This window comes from Neopsephotus bourkii, unplaced genomic scaffold (assembly GCF_033783945.1).
Source record: "Neopsephotus bourkii isolate Nb327-2 ecotype Australia unplaced genomic scaffold, CSIRO-AGI_Nbou_v1 NB_1120, whole genome shotgun sequence".
Taxonomy (NCBI): domain Eukaryota; kingdom Metazoa; phylum Chordata; class Aves; order Psittaciformes; family Psittacidae; genus Neopsephotus; species Neopsephotus bourkii.
Window position 1 is genome coordinate 3,862,536 of NW_026901606.1, and position 19,718 is coordinate 3,882,253.

Sequence of the window (19,718 nt, forward strand, 5' to 3'; positions counted from 1 at the left end):
CTGCTGTGTGCGTGTGCGGCAGGATGGGGATGGTGTCAGGGTCCGGAAGCAGGACGGGCATGGGATGAGTTTGTAACCCGGCAGCTGGCTGGTGGCACAGCCTGCTTCGGGTGTGCTTCTCAGCCGCCTTGTCCCCAGGCTTGCTGGCAGTGACACTGGGCTTGTCCCGGCTTGTCCCGAGCTTGGGGTGCAGCAGCAGCGATGGGGACCAGCCCAGCTCACATTAGAGCCGTGTTGCACAGATACACTCAGGTTAGAGATGCACGTCTTGTGAAACGGCGCTGCAGAAGTAATGATCTCATTTCTGCCATCTATAAATAAATGAAGGTGAAAGGGCATGTTTCCTACTCCCAGCCCTCTGGAGGCTGGATTAAGATTGAGAGCTGGCTGGCTGATGGACAGAGATCTTTTAAATATTAATAGATCTTAAATTATAACTTCACTGTGACTCTCATCTAAAAGGTCATGGTACAAAATATACCACTGAGGAACTTAGTAATATTAGTTATGTTGTTTTTTATAGTCAGTATTATTTTTCTGGCTGTTGAGGATGCCAAGGGGGAAGTGGATTCCAAGGGAAATGGCTCACTTGCAGGTTTGGGGCTTTTCTTACACAGTTAGCTCTATGAGCTGGAGTTCCTGGGGGCCCCTTCTCAGACACTGAAGCCTCCTGTTAGCACCATCCCGTTACCTGGGGTGGTTTGTTTGAGGGCTCCTCCATGCAGGTGGTATGCAGGGGCTGTGCCTCAGATGCTGGTGTGAGAACTGCTGCTCCTGGTTTGGCATCTGCCCTGTCAGGTGCTCGTCCCGCTTGGCCTTATCACCACAGGGATCACAGCAATTATCAGACTTGCCTAACTGATGTGAGTTAATTTATGAGGTACTCAGAGATCCTTCCAAGAAACAGTAGCAATGCTTGGGGGCATCTGCTGTGACTCTTGGTTACAAGGCACCTCCAAGTGATGGATGAGCTGTAGTCTGAAGACTTACAGTTGTTACCACGGGGTCACTTTTAAGCCCATGATGTCTCTCTAGCTGCTAGCAAAGGATCGTCATTGGGGCAGTGTTGCCCACTCCTGTCCCTGATACCTGGTGCAGCAGGGAGGGTGATCAGTGCCTGTGCAAAGCACCATTGCAGGGGGTTGGTACCGCATGGCTTTGTGGAGCTGATGTTCTAGCAGTGCTGCTGGGTGCACAGGTGGCTTTATGGGGCTGAAGTGCAGAGGATTGGGGTGATGGGGGCAGCCTCTGACCATGGAGCTGGGCCTGCTGGCATGTTTCTTCCGAGCACCTCCATCGCCATGGAGATTGGTGGTGATGCTCTGCCCACGCAGGAGGAGGCTTGGCCACAGCATGGGGCTCCGTGGGTACCCATGGCCAGCGGGGGCCCTGAACGGGGCTGGCTGGGTACGCATGGCCGGCAGTGGGTGCTGGGGCTCACGTGGTGAGCAGTGGCTGCCATGGCCCTGCCGAAACTGCCAGCACAGCGGGGACGGGAGCCCCGCAGCCATGGCAGAGGGGATCTGTAGGGGGTTTTCTGCTTCAAAGCAGCCCTGGGCACTCGTATGGAGGGGAGGGGAGGGGGATCCGGTGCTCCCGCTGCGCCTCTAGCGTGATTTTCCACGGCCAAAAGCTGCCGGCGAGTTCAGGCCAGTGTTTTCCTGCCTCTCCAGTAATTTCCTGCGGCTGCGCTGCGATTCAGGCTGACTCGCATAGGGAAGGCTCGGGGAGGGGAGGCACCGGGAGCGCTTGGAAAATTACATTTAAGACGAAGAGGAAGGAGATAGGAAGCAGCTTATCTGGCTTTGTTCTAATAGCTGTAATCACCTGAAGCGCAGCCATGAGCCTTGCTTCGCTGGGGGCTGTGCAGCCCTGCTGTGGCGGGGGCTGCTGGCGCTGGCTCTCCCCGCTGCACCGCGCTGGCTCTCGATTCATCTCGGATGGCAGCTTGCACTTTGTTCCTGCTTGGAACAAGTGCCCTCGTTGGGCTTTATCGTACAAAAGACTACATTTACATAAACAGGGGAAGGGTTGGTCACAAGGTGAAGATGAGGCGTCTTGAAGGGAAGCCAGTGGCTTAAATACCCAAACTCGCTGTCCTCAAACTCGCCGTGTCACCAGCTACCGAGCCTGAAAGGGAGAGAAAAGCAAAGTGTGATTTTAACCTTTTTTTTTCCCTCTTCTGACAGTGTTTTCAGGCACTGCCGCTACCCACAGTGCGCGGGACCTGTGCCGAGAGGAGGAGGGGATCTCTGCAAAGTAAGCTGGGCTTTTTAAGGCTTTTCCCTTGTTTTGCTTTCCAGGAGCGGTGGAGGCGGTGACCCCGTGCTGGGAACCACAGGGGCTCCTGTATCCCCGCGCTTTTCCCTAGCTGCAGCCTTCTCCTCTTACCGGTTTCGGATAGGAGTGATGGCGATTTTCTGTGCTTCATGCCCTCCCAGTTTTAGTGACACAACGAAAGGCAGCAAGTGCTCTCAGGTGGGCTCCCGAGCCCCCTGCTCTCACACATGCAGTTTATCCGTTGCACAAAGTGTTCAGCTATGCAGAGATCAAAGATCGTTCTGCAAAATGTTAATGAAACGAATAATGGTGTGTTGTTGGGGCTTGAAAAAGGAAATGAGGTTCAGCTTTGAAAAGGAGGTGCCTGGTGGAAATATTTACACTATTCCTCAGATTTCAGTTATTCCTATTTTCCCTGGGGAACGCGGGCAAAGCTGGCTCCTGCTTCAGAGGTTCTGTTGTTTTAATTAGTCATGTGTAAGGTGTGGGGGGTGTGATGGCGTTGGAGGGGGAGAGGATGTGACTGCAGCGATTCTGTTCCTGTTTTACGGCATAACATACAACATGCCACATACTGCCATGAGGCTTGCAGGAAGCAGGAATTAATCTGTCTGTCCTGGCGTGGAAAAACGTGGTGGTGGTGATGGAGGGTGATGGCTGGTGGGAGACCAGGCATTGAGGAGGTTTCGTTTTATGAATGTCAGAAGAGCTAGTGCCGAGGAGAGGGCAAGGCATAAGTTGGTTAGCAAGGGGAATTAGAGGAGATGTGTGTGCCACAGGGTTTAATCTCTTAAGGAGAATAATATCTCCCAGCTGCTCGTGCTGGGGCGAGCTCAGGGCCGAGAATGGTGTTGCATGAAGAGTCACCCGTGTACCATGTGTCCTCCTGCCTGCCTCATCCCCCGAGATATGTCTGAAGGATGCTCAGGAGCCAGGATGGGAGCCTGTGATTGACAAGTGCAAAACATCCGTGGGGCAGGACAGAGGATGTGGGGGTGAGGATGAGTTTGTCTCAGCTAAGGGCTAGTCACCAAGGAGTGCCCTGCCAGGTTGTTTCCTTCAGCCCCCGAGCCCATTAATAGGCTCTGCTGCCTTGATTAGTTCGTGCCTGTGCAGAGTGGTAATGAGAGCCAGGCTCAAGCCATCAATTCTAGGTCAGTGGTTGTGTGCTGGGGATTTGGGACTGGGCAGGGGGAGGGGAGCTGGAGATGGATGCCTGCCTCCGAAAAGAAATGTAGAGCCTGTGTTATGCAGCCCTGCATGCACCCATGGGGGTAAAGGCTGCTGTGCCCCTGGGGCACTGTGTTGCCTGCATCTGTAAACTGCCCCAAGGGCCGTGTTGTGCTTTGTTGCCCCAGATGTGGTCCATGCCCGTTAGGAGGCACATTGCGTGTTTGAGATGTGCTCTCCTGAGAGGTTAACATTGCAGTGTTAGATCCATCAAGGAGCCAAATGAAATAATTGGCTTATTAAAAGTGAAAGACTTTTCTGTGGTCTTGCCTGGTATTCTTTGCCTCTCACAGAGCTGCTTTCCTCTCTGCATGGGAGCAGAGGGGGTGTACTACATATAACATTGACTTGTCATCATTTCTGATGTTTAATGTCTGATCCTTCCCTAAATGCAGGCAGGTGAGGCTGGGCAGTGAAAAGCAGCATGGACCTGGATGTACTGAACATGTTTGTCATCGCCGGTGGCACCCTGGCCATCCCCATCCTGGCCTTTGTGGCCTCATTCCTTCTCTGGCCCTCAGCGCTTATCCGCATCTACTACTGGTGAGTTCTTAGCCTGGCTGCTCTCATTTCAGCCCGGGGGTGGAATTACTGCTGCTCCCCAGCCGGTCCCTGCACGCACGCAGGCGCATGGGGCTTATTGCAGAGAGCCTGTGGGCAGCGAGGCGGTGTGGACAGAGGGGGTGTTCCTGCCCATGATGGTGATTGCAGTGGGTGAGGTGGTGTTTCCAGGGGCTGTGTGGAGCTTTGAGCATCTCTGGGAGAAGGAAAGGGCATTTTCTCAATGCATTTTTGCTGCTGATGCTTATGAGTCCAGGCTCGGCTGGGCTGCTGGCATCTTGCTGTCCTGCAGCGGGGCTCCTGGGCTGCTGCAGCTCCAGCTCACAGGATGTCTCTGAGCTTTCCTGGGTTGTTTTCCCCAAGGACAGGGCTGTGGGTGGGAGAAGCATCACCGCTACTGCGGGCCCCCAGCCTGGTGACCTCCCACCTCATCAATGCAGCTGTCAGCAAGGGTGTCCTTGGCTCTGCTGCGGGTCCCTGGGCTCATGTGCTCCCTCCTGGTTAACAGCCTGCTCGGCTGGCAGGGACTTTTCCCTTGATAGCAGTTACGGATAAGGCTTTTTTCATTTTCTCCCTCTCTTCTGGGCTGCAGCAGCAGAGAAGATGGAGTGATGCTTTTCCTGACCCCCTTGCATCTCATCCTTTCTGATACCGGGAGGCAGGCTCTACATTCTCCATCCTTCCATCCTCCTCTGTCCCTGGAAATCAGTGATAAGCGTGTTGGTGGCTTTCCTGTCTGGATTTGTTGCAGGGGAAAGCTGGAATAAGGCTCCCTTCAGAAGCTGGGGCAGTGTCTCATTGCCCGGCGCAGGCAGCATGGCAGGCAGCATGGCAGGCAGCATGGCAGGCAGCATGGCAGGCAGCATGGCAGGCAGTATGGCAGGCAGCATGGCAGGCAGCACGGCAGGCAGCATGGCAGGCTGCCCTCACGTGCTGCTGGCAGATGGTGGCTCCTGCAGGTTTGCTCACGGGGTGTTTCCAAATCAGTGCCCTCCTGTGAGAGGAGGACATTAACCCACCCCGGCGCTCATGCAGCAGAGTGATGAAGCCTGTTTCTAGCAGCACATTTATTAGCAACCGTTTAATCACAGCCTCTGGAGGCTTGAGAGAGGAGGGAGGATGGGATGAAAACCCCAGTGATTTAGGTTGACACGGGGGAGAATTTCTTCCCGTTGTGTGTTGCATGGGGAGGCCAAACACTGTTCTCCAAAGGAGAGCAGGGTCCTGCCAGGGACATCTGGGCTGCTGCCCAGGGCAGACCTAGGTGGTACCAGGTTTGTCAAAGGGTGTTTTAGTTTCCCTTTGGACATAGAAGTGGTTGGTGGAAGCCAGGGAGGACCCTGATGGGCTGATGAAACTGATGGGTTCAGAGGAGGATCGCCAAAGGGATGCTGCTGCACCAGAGCAGAGACTTCGGAGGTCCACAGGTAGGGGTGGCAGCACAGGGAAAAGGAGGTGCAAAGGGATGAGTTTTGAGGAGCGGGGTTGAAAGGGAGGTGAGGAAGACCCTGTTGCCTTGTCCTTCAGGGTTGCAAGTTAGGGGCTGAATATAAATGCACCATGGGTAGGTGGGTCTGTGTTGAGTGGAGATCAGCAGGGATGTTTCCTTTTGAAGGGTAAGGTCCCTTATCTCTCTTTCTTCCAGCATTTCTGGAAGGATCAGCTCCTTGCGGGAAAAACTGCGATGTTGTGCATGTAAATGGGCTTCTCTGTTCTTTGGGTCACTGGAAAAAGAAGAGTGGGCTTGCCCTTCACTCTTCCTTTCCTATTTGCTACTTTCTGAGTCACTGTTGTGGGGGAAAAGTCGTTGTGTTTCCCCATTGGCAGAGGCAGGAGAGAGGGCAGGCAGCATTCCGTGCTGCTCCCCCCTTTCAGCCCCATGCAGCTTTTCAGCATCACTCCTGGCAGGTCCCCAGGGGTCCCTGGAGACACTTCTTCCTTCTCCCACCACTCATTGCCTCTCTTCTCCTCCCTGCCACTGCTCTGTGTGTCCTCAGCCGGCGGGGGCAAGGGTCACGCTGGGCTCTGTCACTGGTGGCCTCGCTCCCTCCCCTGCTGCTAATGCTCCTCCATGACGTCCAGGCTGACCCCGGCCCCGAGCCTGCCTGCACTGCTGCCAGGGGTTAATCGGTTGAGCTGCTGCTGCTAAGCGCGTTAACACCTTGCGGGGGATCAGTTCAGCTTTGCACAGATTATTTTGCCTTCTCTTGAATTGATCCATCGGGATCAGTTGCTAAAAATGTTATCATCTTGCCCGTCGGCAGTTTACACCGGTGCCTTTGAGGCGAGGGCTCTTAAGACACTTATTAGGGAGAAATTCACCTCTCCTTGTAGGACCAGCCCAGGGCTGAGATGCTGCTTAAGTCCCACTAACTCCCTCTAAAAAGAGATTATGCTAAAAGAGGATTGCACTATGCATAAGCTTTGAGTGGGCAGAGAGCTAGGACAGCCCAGCAGCGTTGGTGACCTTGCTCTTGTGTCTCAAATAAATACTGGTATCACATATAAAAGTATTTGTCAGTATCTTGCCCATCAGGAGCAGCCCAGCAGTTGTCTTGAAAAGGTTTACATCTGAGCACAGGGGAAATGCAGAGGACGTGAACCTGTTCCTCTGTCTTGGACTGCACATACACATCATGTGTCCAAAGTGTCGGTGGTAATCTCTGTCCAGGTCCCCTCTGGGCAGCAGTTTCACTGCATCCTCTTCAAGCAGGCTGCAAGCACCCACTGCAGGAGCCATCTGCCTCTGCTTTCAGAGGAACAACCTGGGCTTCCCTGGGGTTAGGAGTGTTTGGCCCTGTGTAAGGATGGTCCCTCTGGTCCTCTGTGTGTGTATGAATACCTTTGAAAGATTGTATAGTTGTCATTTTGGAAATGGGTCCCTGTGTTATTCCTGGATAACATAGTTGTTTTGGCTGGGATTCAGTATGCTTGTCTGTGGGGTGATGTTCTGCCATTGATGTGGGACTGTGTCCAAATAAACCTGTGGCAGATCCACCTTGCCCACCTAGAACAAGTGCCTCCCTTGGCCTGCCCATCCTGCACACTGCCTTTCTTCTCATATCAACCTTCGGGCACTTTCAGTTTCAGGGTTGCTATCTTGGCCCATTTCCACTGCCAAATCAGTTGGTTAGGGTCTTTTTATAAGTTTTAAATAAGTGTCTCCAGAAACCATCTGCAGTGCAGCCATGAGTAGCCAGCTACCAGTACTGCACCTGTAAGGGACACATGTAATCCAGGGACCAGATGCTCAGGATTAGTCCCAGTTAGTTGCAGACAGTCTCATGACATGAGCACAACCTAACTGTCTTTAGCAAACTAGCCAGTCCGAAGCCTGAGTTTGAACTTGTCACCTGGTTTATATTGTCACTGGGTCCTGGTCTTGCCTCACTTATTGGTATTGTTTTCTCCTTGTTTCCAGGTACTGGCGCCGAGCCTTGGGTATGCAAGTTAGATATGCAAACTACGATGACTATCAGTTTTGCTATTCCTATAGAGGGAGGCCTGGATACCGGCCATCCATCCTGATGCTGCATGGGTTCTCAGCCCATAAAGACATGTGGCTGTCCATAGTGAAGGTGGGACTCCATTTCTACCATGTTGCTGCTTAGTGAAAGTTGATGGTCCTGGGTTGGGGGGGCGGTGGGGACCCAGTGGTTGTGTGTATGGGATGTGACGATTGCTGTAACATGTTGGAAACACCATTCTTATCTCTGCGCTCATTACTTGTTGGATCCCTTTCATCCCTGCGACATGCAGAGCTGCAGGGGAATAGCAGTATGTACCTGCCTCCTCCATGGGAAGCAAGTCTTGGCTGTGGTTTCTTATCATGTCATCATTGGTACATCAGCTGACTTACTCTGGTGCATGACTAACCAGGGGCTGCTAGGAGGAGAGCGACTCCCTGCTCCCACCCGTGGTCGCCAGATCCCATCCCTGGGGTTCACAGATTTCCTGCACCATAACCACCTCTGGTTTGTTTCTGCAGTTCCTGCCAAAGAACCTGCACTTGGTGTGTGTTGACATGCCCGGGCATGAGGGCACAACCCGCTCGGCCTTGGATGACTACTCCATTAGTGGACAAGCTAAGAGAATACACCAGGTAAAAGCCCAGCATTGCATTGCCTCTGCAGATGGATGCAGGGACTTGAGGGTTGTAGGGACATGAGGGATGTTGCCTCATGCAGCCCTATTCTGAGCCGCCAGCCTCAGACCTTTGATTTGCATTTCTCTAATGACCCCATGCTTGCTCTCCCCTAACAATGCTCCTTCTGCTCCCCTGCCAGTTTGTGGAATGCATCAACCTAAACAAAAGGCCCTTTCATCTGGTTGGCACGTCCATGGGGGGAAATGTTGCCGGTGTCTATGCTGCTCAGTACCCAGAGGACATTTGCAGCCTGACCCTCATCTGTCCTGCAGGTGGGCAATGCAGGGGAGGTGAGACGGGCAGAGGGCACACAGGAGCAGGTGTGAAAGTCCAGAGCAGTGCTGGAGGCTTATGAGGCTTTTAGGCTTTTGAACTGATTTGTATTTACAGTCTGAAAATGTCTGCAGGGCATATGAGGAAATCACAGCCTTGTCCTGACTGCACTTTTCCAGGACTTTGGAATTTGCCTCACTGTGCCTTTGTGCGACTAGAGCTGGGACTAGGGCAAACGGCACAAATCCTGCTCTGGGGAAAATGCCTTTTCCCTTTGACGACAGGCATTTTGCATAGCATGTCTGCAGCCTCTCAGGTCTGGAGGGGGAACCTGAGCAGCCTCCCCAGTCTGGCCTCTTGGGAGCCCTGGTGTGCTGGAAGGCTGGGGCTTCAGGAGCCAGAGAGCTCTGTGTCCCCACATGTTTGGGTGCTCTGAGTGGGAAGAGTGCTTGGTGGCTGGGTATGGGTCAGTGGGGTGCCCCTGTGCTCGTGCAGCACCTCTCCATCCCCACCATCCCCTTGGCCAGGGGCTTGGGAAAGCCTGGGCATGACATGATACAGGAGGCATGGGGAGCTTCTCTGCTGGGAAGGGCTTTGCTGCATCCCGGTTGTCATGGCAGCTCCTTCCCCCTCCCACACAAGGAAAGCGGCTCCAGATAAGACACAAGTAATGAAGCACAGTGAATGTTACCTAGCTACCAGGCTCTGGGGGTGGCAAGGTGGGGGTAGGCCCTCTCTGGAGAGGGGTTGGCTGCCTGCTTGGATCTTTCTGGATGTAAAACCTCTGTGTGGGGCTGCTGGTAGCTCTGGAGTTAAGCTGCTGGGGATTTTCCCCACAGTGGTGCCTACAGAAGTGGCATCTGAAATTTTCTGTCCGAGCCGGCACTGTGGCAGGCTGGGTATGGGCATTACTGTTTGCATCTGCTGGCTATATGAAAAATAAGTGCTATAGCTTTTGCCAAAGAACTAATGAATGTTTACAGGGAATATACCTCGTGTTGCATTGAGGGGCTTGGCGGTGTCAAGCCCTGGAGCATCTCTGGGTGCACATTGAGGTGCTCTATGTACAGGTTGTTTTCCTTCCCCTCTTTTTCATTGTTATGTGTTTTTTAATGAGTGACAGGCAGCAGGCCAGAGACAGGGATGAGGGAGGTTGGTACAGTGATGCTCTACCTCTGGGGGTCTCATACGGGTTTTAGCTCATGCCCCTTTCCTCCTTCAACACAGGTCTGCCAAGTACCACTGACAGCAAGTTCATTAAGCAGCTCCGGGAGCTGCAGGAGTCTGAACTCATCGACAGGATCCCTTTAATTCCCTCGACACCCGAGGAGATGGCAGACATGCTGAAGCTTTGCTCCTATGTGCGCTTCAAGGTGCCGCAGCAGGTGAGGAGCCCGGCTGAGTGCAGCGGCTGGGAAAGGGGGGGTCAGAGGTGGAGAGGGGTTTGCTTCTCCTGGAGCCTGCACGGTGGGAGGGGAGGTGGTGCCAGGAGTGGAGCCAGCGCTGCCATTCCCCTGTCACCCCGACGGCACACCCCTGGCACCACTTCCATCACTTTCCCTTCAAACTCACTTTTCCCACTCCCTCTGCCAGCGCCCACTGAAATTCTTCCTCCCCCGAGGACTTTGGCAGTGAGCTGGGATGTCAAAGGGGTTTTTAAGCAAATATGGCTGGCAGGAAGCATTAAATAACTAAAGCGGCTGTTGTCCGGCTGGAGGGGGATTGTCTGTGGCTTTTTTAGCAAAAGTGATGGAAATGTTATTCCTCTATTGTCAGGGAAGAGGAACTTGGCAAGGAGCTGGCCATTAAGCTGGTTTTCCTTAGGAAGTCTGGCATGAGTAGATTGGAGAGTAAGAAAAAGCCGTAAGGGAACACCCTTCTGGCAAAAGAATAAGAGAAGCAAGAAAAGCACAGTCATGGCTGAGGTGTGCTGCTGGCTGTGGGTAGCCAGCCTGGGTGAGAAACTCGAGTCTGCATCATAAAAGGCAAAACTACTTGTTGCTGAAATACGTGTTACTGAAGCGCAGTTGTGAGAGCCAGATGTGAATAGGAGGATGCTTGTGCTGGGGCCAGGCTGTGCAGGGGACACTGGGGCAGTGGGGGAACGGTTCCGGCTGCCTGCCATGCTCTTGGGTGCTCTCGGGAACACTCAGCCCCACACAGGTTCCCCTCAGCAGCTCTCCTCTGCTCCCCTGCAGATTCTCCAGGGCCTCGTTGATGTTCGCATCCCACACAATGACTTCTACCGGAAATGTAAGTGCGTGGCAGCAGCCCCTCACCGGGCTTTCCAGCCAGACCTCATGTCACCTGCTTGCTGCTCAGCCCCAGCACACCCCTGCTGCCTTGCTGAGGCTGGGAGGGGGCAACATCAATAACAGGTTTGGGGATGCGCGTTGGTCACTGGTAGCAGTGCACTGCCAGCCCCATGGGCAGTGGGGTGGCTGCTTCACCCTCACCCTCCCAGCTGGGTAAATCAGTGCTAATACCTACAAGGAGATGGGCTTGGGAGAGGGTCCTTCCACAGCGGGACTTGGTGGCTATGCAAGGACAGCCCACTGGGACTCTGCACATCATCCCTGCCTGGGTTTCCCAGTGAGGGGACACTAGCAGGGCTGACCCACAGGGACCCTGTGAAAAGGGAAGGCAGAGCATCCCCCTGGTCAGACTGACTGTCCTCTTGACCCTCTAGTGTTTTTAGAAATCGTGAATGAGAAGTCCAGGCACTCTCTGCATGAGCACATGAGCAAGATCAAAGCGCCAACGCAGGTCATCTGGGGAAGGCAGGACCAGGTATGCAGCCCCCTTCTCTTTACCCACAGCACCACATTTCCATCTCTGTCCGTGCCCAGCCACAGGGATGCAGTGTGGCACGTGTGTGTCCCTGTCCCCTATGCAAAGGGCTCTCTAAGTACAAAAGTGTAAGCGTTTGCCATGACTCCTTTGCACTGAGCTGGCAGTCAAAAAACATCAAAGAGCTCCCGGCTGTATGAGGAAACAGACACCATGCAGCCTCCCTGCCCTATCCCCAGGCATGGGTACCATGGGATGGAGCTGGCATCACAACGATTGTATCTGCATCCCTGCTCAGCATCTCACTTGAGCTTGCAAAGTCAGCTCTGACGGGATTTCTATGGTGTCCAGCAAAACCCAGCTCTGCCTGTGGGACTGACTATGTTTTCCCCTGCCATCCAGGTCCTGGATGTTTCTGGTGCCAATGTTTTATCGAGCGCTATCCCGGACTGCCACGTGTACATCCTGGAGAACTGCGGGCACTCGGTGGTGGTGGAGCGGCCCCGCAAGACGGCCAACCTCATCCTGGAGTTCCTGGCGCTGCTGCACAGCACGGACAACAACAAGAAGCAGGCATGAGCGCGGCGGCTAGCCAAGCACCCATTCTGGGTCTTTTAAATTATAAAGTACTGCAGCTTTGATAAGTTCTCAGGGATCTTGTGTGAATCGGGTTGAATGTGCCAAAGTCCCTGAGGAAGGCAGAATCAGAACCACTGATACCTAACCTATAGCACCGCGAGCACAGCGACCTAGGGGTCATTGAGCATCCTCCATAGATACAGGAATGGAAGCAGAATCTCCCCCTTTTCTACTTAGAGATAAAGTAGAAACGAGCTGAAATCACCAAGCGCTAGCCATGCCGTGTCCTGAAGCTCCTTACGCAGTGGCCCATCTTACCCAAGTTACTAGCACGTAGTTGTTAATGACTTTTACCTAAGCTATGTAAGTGTAGGAAGGAGGAACAGTCCTGGACCGAGACTTAACAATATGTCTACTACTTAGAGTCCCGTCTCGTTGCATGCTGCTGTGCTGTAAGAGAACCCCAGTCCTCCAGGCGTCTGCTCGAGTGCCCTTTGTGTAGCTCCTTAACTCGTGATTTATGCAGAAAACAACAGAAAACTTCATGCGTAGGAGTCCAGTGACTGTATGTGCAAAATGTTTACACTTTGAGTGGGTTTTCTAAATCCCTGAACAGCTCCCGTGTTTATGTAATGCCTTAACATTGCCCAGGGTACGGCGTCCACACGCAGCCTGCCTTGCCCATGGGATGGTTCCCCCTAAGGGTGAACATAGAGAGTCAAAACTTGGGATGCAGATGGTGGCGTGTGAGCCAGAGGGATGGAAACGACCCGGGGCAATTCGGCCCCTGAGCCTGAGTCAGCAATAAGCCCGTGGGCAGGGTGCGAGTCAGCAAACTCGGGCAAACTCTTGTCTCAGCTCTTCTATCACATCACGCTGCTGAACACGTTGATGTAAATAGCGACTTCCTTAATGAATTCCGTGAATTCTGTGAATGCCAGCATCACTGAAACCAGGCGTGAGGGCTGGAGCAGGCTGTGTGTGTGCATAGCGCAGGGGATGTGGGCTCCTGGGCTCGCTGGGTGGTGAGGAGGGGGGCAGGTCTCCTGCGAGGCTCTGGGCGGTGGCGTGGGAAGGTGTGATGTGCTTGTGCGTCCTCTGCATGGTTGTAACTCCTGAGTGAGTGAATTGTAGGTGGAAACGGGAGATGCAGACAAGATACACTGTGCAGCCTGTGAGGAGACAGATCCTGCATCTCCTTGGGTGCGAACACACACCATGGGGAAAGGGCTGGTCCTGGTCTTAGGCAGGACTCAGACTGTTGGAGGGCATGGAGGTGCATGGGTCTCTTGAAGGCGAATCAGCAGATGGCATCACTCCCAGTGCTCCTCGGGGCTGACACCCCTAGACCAGAGCCCCTCAGACCGGGTGTGCGCTTGCGGTGCTGCCAGCTGTCTTCGCGACGTCTCTCTGAGGTCCCCCGATCTGTACAGGTATCTGAAACTCCCTGTCAGCTTCTCTGCTCTTTTCGAGAGAAGAAGCGTTGTTCTTTTAGCAGATCAGGTTTGCTGTTATTGCTTGGTTATTGTTTCTACTACAGGAGTTGATCTAAAAAAAAAAACAAAACAAAATAAAAATTGCTGATAGTTTTATGTGGTTAAAGCCAGAAAACATCGTTTGGTATCTCTATGGTTTCTCATATGCCACAGATTGCTGTATGCAAAGGATTTATATGGCTATTAAAATCTAGTGATTGAAGGAGTCTGCTGTGCAATGATTATTTTTTCCTTTGAGGAATGGATTTAAGGTGAAAGAGGGTAGATTTTGATTATGTATTAGGAAAAGGTTCTTCCCTGTGAGGGTGGTGAGGCGCTGGCACAGCGTGCCCAGAGAAGCTGTGGCTGCCCCATCCCTGGCAGTGCTCAAGGCCAGGTTGGATGGAGCTTGGAGCAGCCTGCTCTAGAAGGGGTCCCTGCTCGTGACAGGGGTTGGAACTGGATGAGCTTTAAGGTCCCTTCAACCCAAACAGTTCTGTGATTCGATGAATAAGGGGGCTGTGGTGTGGCATGATGCACAGCACAGGGGACTTGCTCTGCTGCTTCTTTCCTCGCCACATTCCTGGGAGATGCAGGTTTTGCCTTGAGCAATGGTGAGGAGATGGTGAGGAACAGGAAGGCTCAAGGCTCATCTCTTCAAACACAATATAAATTTTGCTTTTTTTCCTTTTGTTAAGAGGAGGTGTCTCTGAACACCCCAGAAGCGAGATAGCATGGCTGCTACTCATCTGACTGAACCCATGCCAACCCAAGCTGACCCCATAGCACCAGCTGAGCCCACTGATCAGAGGTAGAGAGACCCAGTAACACTGGCAGCTGTTCTCAATAACCCCCATTTCCTGCTGGGAGCCATAAAAGCCCACACTACAAATGTTGCTTTCTTAGTACTGAGACCTGCAGTGAGCCCCAGCAATGGCCCAGGTAAGGCTGTGTTCCTGGGGCAGAAGAAGGTGCTGCTGCTCCAGGTGGTTTTGGGGGTCCTATGGTCAGAACTGGGGGGAGCCAAAAGGAAACCATTGGGTCCCAGTGTTGGTAAGCCTGGGCACTGGAACCTGCACATAGCCTGGCCATGCTGGCACGCCAAGAGGGAGAGGTTTGCCTTTTGTTTTGTTGTTTGGTGTTTAAGTGTTGTTTCCCTTGTAGTTACATGAATAAACTGGGTCAGTACTGAAGACGAGCTGGGTTGCAAGGCTCATGGATGAAGAGACTCATATGAAAGCTAAGTAAGGAGTCAGCCCTTGGCTGTTATGGGTCTTGCCAAGACTGACTGGCTGTATCCTGAGAAAAGGCTGCAAAACACAACAGGGCTGGCTTGCTGAGAAACTTAACGATGCCTTGGAGCAAGTTGTTCTGCTGCTGAGAATCCAGGTCCACGGTGGTACCCATCACCCTGCCCCTGGGGTGTCAGTGGGAGCAGGAGGGTAGAGCTGGTGGCAACAGCTCCTGGCACTTGGTATGTGCCCAGCTACTGCTGAAGAGGAAAATATGGTGCCCTCAAAACGTGGGCAAAATCACTTCATGCTTCTGCTTTCAACCTGCCTTTCAAGCTTCCAAGCTTCAAACTCTGTTTTCCTCGGACTTCTGAAGGGTTCTTCTGCTTCCGAAGGGCTGCTTCTATGGCCATTAAACAAGTAAGTCTTGCCCTGATAAAATGCAACTACATGAAAGCCACCTTATCTTCTGCCTGCATAGAAACCTGATGAAAAAACCATCAAAAATCAAGGATGCTTGATTTGTCTTCAATTTTACTTTAAAATGAAATTATTACTGATTTCATAACTCAAGAATTATGTGAACCTGAGTAGTTTGCCCTGACAGACACTGCAACAGATGATCTTTAAAGGAAGAATACAAGATCAAGGGCCAAAATAAAGGGCAATATTAATCACAGGCTAAATGTACATATAATTAAGATATAATATGTGTTATATAACTATATTTTATATATTATATACAATGCATTTATAAATATATACTTATATGTTTACATGTAAATATGTATAAATATATTAATAACAGATATTATTACATATATAACTATATAAGATAGAAAATACATATTTATATATTAAATATATAAAAACATTTTTCTATATCAGTCATACAAATGTAGAACATTTCCAACTTACTAGTATTTTAAAATGTAAAAATATATAATATAAATTGTTTATATACTTATATATAATTTATATATTTATAAATACATATAAGCATTTATGTCTGAATATATAACTATACATAATTGTTATAATTGTATAAAATACGAATATATAAAAATATTAATATTATGTATAAATATATAACATGAATTATTACTACAATTATATATAAAAGGTATAGATTTATAAATATCCATATAAAAATAAGAATAACATATATTTTAGGTATATTATATTTATTTATATGCAAATTATATGATATAATATTAATGTATTATAATACATTATTAGTATATTTTATATGCTATAATTATAATTTATTACAATATCAATCTATAGTTATTATAGTAATTGTATATAAATTCTTAAGAATAATATATAACTCTATAATGTTATATATTATATGTAGTTATTTTATATATGTATTTATAGCCTGTGATTAACATTGCCCTTTATTTTGGCTCTTGATCTTTTATTCTTCCTTAAAAGATAATCTGTTCCAGTGTCTGTCAGGGAAGACTGCTCAGGTTTTATTTGTATATAAACATAGATAATTTTTTTAATAGAAAAATAAGTATTTTAGTTATATATTGAAAAAGTTACCTAAATATATATATATGTCTATATATAAACATATTTTATGTAGCTATATAAAAATAGATAATTAAATTTATATGTATATACACACATCTCTTTAAATATATTTATATATAGTTATGGATAAAACATAACAGCTATATATTTTAACATTATATATATTTATACATATATAAAATATATCATAATACTATAAATAGATATATGGCATATATATAATGATCAACACTATCGCTTTATAATATATATGTATTTAGGTATTGCTATAATTACACCTAAATATTCATAAATATATAAATAAGAATATGTACAGAAAATACGTATTTATATTTTTATGTGTATATATGTTGATATTTATACATAAATATAGAGAACACATAAATATATATAAAATATAAATTTATATAAATATATATAAAGTATATAAAAACATATATTGATATATGTTGATATATAAAATGTATATTAATAGGTCTTTATATAATTTTTATTATATATGATATATATTTATATTGGTATTTATAAATATGCTTCTATTGAAAATGTTTATATACTAGTATATATAAATACATATAATAAAATATGTATAATATATTGATATATAATATAAATCCTATATAAAATATATGTGTGTATAACAAATATATTTATTATAATGAACATGTAAGTACATACAAATAATATAAAAGATAAATTTATGTATTTATAAATTATTGTACAATTATGTAATATATAAAATACATAAAGTATTATATATTTATATACATATAGTTATATCTTAAAATATATAAATATATGTACATAAATATGTGTATATTTATATTTACATATAAATATATATAATATGTAATATATATATTTAAGTGTATATATATAACTAACTGGTGCAAGCCTCTTTTTATACTTGTAGAGATGCTCTCATAGAGAAAAAACCTTTTGCTGAAGCTGCACTTCTGGGTCTGTTTTAGTAGTTTAAGAGTAGCTCAAACTACAGTTTTTGTGACAAACTACACAAACGAGATGGACAAGGACTTAACTTGCCAAATGAGCTTAATTGCCAAGGGATTTGTGAAGATGGGTCTTACCAAGGAAACCGTCTACTGTCGCTTTCAGTTTAAAAGAACAAACACACACACACAGAGAAAACCAATCAAGAAAGTGAGTTTTCCAGTTTATTTGCTTGAATTCAGAATCATATTCAGACTGGTGCATATCTCAGAGGTCCAAGGTAAGTTTTCATGCCTTCAAATGCATCATCCTCCATGCTCCAGTGTATCACTTGTTCCCTTCTCTACCTCAGCACATAGAGATCTGTGATAATCCATGAATATCTCCTAGAATTTCCTCCTGAGGAGATTTGTAACAGACTAATGCAGTAAATGTAAGCCCAATCGCAGCTTTTATTGGACATGGCTTCTGTCACAGAATTATTTGCCTAAATGAAGTGATCCCTTTGTCACCAGTACTGTCTGGTGCTACGCTCCACCAGAAGGCAAACAAGAACCAGAAGTGAAGAGGGAAGTGGGTTAAAAAGGAGCAAATTAACCTTAGGGGGGTAGCCCAGAGTAAAGATGTGAACATGTACTTTCTGAATCCTGCAGAAGTGTTATAAAGAGTCAGAAGGACCACTGAAACTCCATGTATTAAGTTGAGCTCTAATCATCACTTCCACAGCAGACCTATGGCTTGTGTTCTATTTATATTTCATGTTTTCTAAGCATATTCCATGGAAACAGCCAACCAATCAGCTGCCCAAAATATAGGAAATAAACTGCCAGCTAGAGATACTGCATGAACCTTAAAATAAACAGCTCTGTAGCCAGGATGGCTGTTTCTAAAGCTCTGACGGTTGTGTAGGATACAGCCTACCCACTGAGAGGAAAAAGCCCTGGCTAAGCTAGTCCACAGAATGAAGAGCGAGGCACAGGCTATTGTGCTGTGTTGCTGCTTCTCTGGCTTATTGAGCAGAACGTTCTAAGGCTGTCTTAATAAACATACAATAAAAGGGCAGCACAACCCTACCAGCTTTTCCTGGTGATCTAGGGAAAAATATCCTTGACCTATAAATCCATGCCAGTATATTCTCTCTTGCAAATATGACATCAACCAGAAGAGGGTAGTATAAACCAGCCTATGTTACAATATCGGAGCTAGGATTTTTTCCAAAGCAGCTATGAAATCTATTTGACAAAATAAGATCAATCTCTCCCCTCTGACACAGTAATTTTGAAACTGGCATTCTCATTATCTTATTTCTGAGCAATGATATTGAGGTGAAAAAAACCCCACGTCTACCAGAATGTGGGTAACTACCTGGGTATTGACCACAACTGGTTGTTCTAACCCAAATACTGCATACAATGGATGCCAAGGTGACCTTGTGAAGATGCAATGAATTAACAATGAACTTATTTAACAACAACAGCAAACCCCCCCTCAATCAAATGGTGTAGCTGAATATGCCTGTTTCTTTGTGGATCATTCTTACTAATAATTTGAGATAATGAAATATATATGAATATATGTTTCATTATATATATTTATATACAGACATAAAATCGTCTTCTTCCACTAATTTAAGATGATTATTCAATCGTGAAAATGAAATAAGGTGACTAATTAGGTTATCTATAATCAACCTAGTTCCTATGCAAAATAATAACTAGTAAGTAATGTCCCATCAAAGTAATGACAATCAAGAGTCACTCAAAATAGTCAGCTAATACTTTATAATTGCTTGAAGTGTTTAATTCTTTACAGATAAGGGAAGTGGAAAATATTCAGTCACTTCAATTATAATAGTTCCTCAATCTAAAGCATGATCTAATGTTTCTCTTTTCTTGTAATGGAACATCACTGAACTGGGCTTTACAAAACCAGCCAACTCCTGAAGTAAAAAAACATTCCGTCTTCCTAATTTAAGGTTTTTCCAAAGCATTTGAACCACCACAATCCCACAAATACCTCAATACCTCCATTCACCTGTTGGTTTGGTTTTTGTTCATCCACAAATGCAGACTCGGATGCTTCTTCAGTGGCTGTTCTTGGACAAGTCACAGGGTGTCTTGAGTCATTCTGAACAGCAGCAGGTTCTTTCACCTGCTTGTGTTCTGTCTGGCTGAATACAGTTGCAGTTGTCAGACACCTTCAAGTTTAGGAGTGATATGGATGCTTCTCAAGGTGCCACCTACCCTACAGACTCTTCCACACTGTGGTTTATCAGCCTGACCTTCATGCAGTCAAGATTTCTCCTTTCCAACATTCTAAGTAGCCTCTGGAGTGCCTTAAGGAATATTACAGTGGATCACTGGTGCTTTGTTTTCTTCTTCCTGTGATTTTTATTCTGTTCTCTCAAGTTGAACTTATTTTCTGTTCTTTGTACAGCATTTACCTCATTGCACTTTGGTTTATTTTTCAGGCTAGATAGTAAACGATATTGTATGTAACATGTTTAAGCAGTTACCAACAACTAAACAACATGTGAGTTAAGGAGAACAATCCAAAGGATGGGAAAAAGGAAGGTGCTATGTAACTCCACAGCTAGCCAGTACAATAATTAGAAATGGAGCAGCCCGATTCCCTACAATTCTGCTCTCATCACATTAT

The 19,718-nt window shown here is 47.5% G+C and overlaps 1 protein-coding gene across 1 annotated transcript; it reads left to right on the forward strand.

The window, feature by feature from the left end:
- The first annotated feature begins 1,577 nt into the window (after window positions 1-1,577).
- ABHD6 (abhydrolase domain containing 6, acylglycerol lipase) lies at window positions 1,578-13,559 on the forward strand. Its single transcript, XM_061362436.1, has 9 exons — window positions 1,578-2,259; window positions 3,906-4,053; window positions 7,493-7,649; window positions 8,060-8,173; window positions 8,358-8,490; window positions 9,719-9,876; window positions 10,690-10,744; window positions 11,181-11,281; window positions 11,684-13,559. The coding sequence occupies exons 2-9, from the start codon at window positions 3,935-3,937 to the stop codon at window positions 11,858-11,860; spliced, it is 1,014 nt and encodes a 337-aa protein (XP_061218420.1). The 5' UTR covers window positions 1,578-2,259; window positions 3,906-3,934; the 3' UTR covers window positions 11,861-13,559.
- The last annotated feature ends 6,159 nt before the right edge of the window (window positions 13,560-19,718 follow it).

What these genes read in the sequence shown, in the direction of transcription:
- ABHD6 (XM_061362436.1), top strand. Translation starts at nt 3,935, where the DNA reads ATGGACCTGGATGTACTGAACATGTTTGTCATCGCCGGTGGCACCCTG. An exon ending in GACCCTCATCTGTCCTGCAG is followed by an intron (nt 8,491 to 9,718) that starts GTGGGCAATGCA and finishes CCTTCAACACAG; the next exon opens with GTCTGCCAAGTACCACTGAC. An exon ending in CAATGACTTCTACCGGAAAT is followed by an intron (nt 10,745 to 11,180) that starts GTAAGTGCGTGG and finishes TTGACCCTCTAG; the next exon opens with TGTTTTTAGAAATCGTGAAT.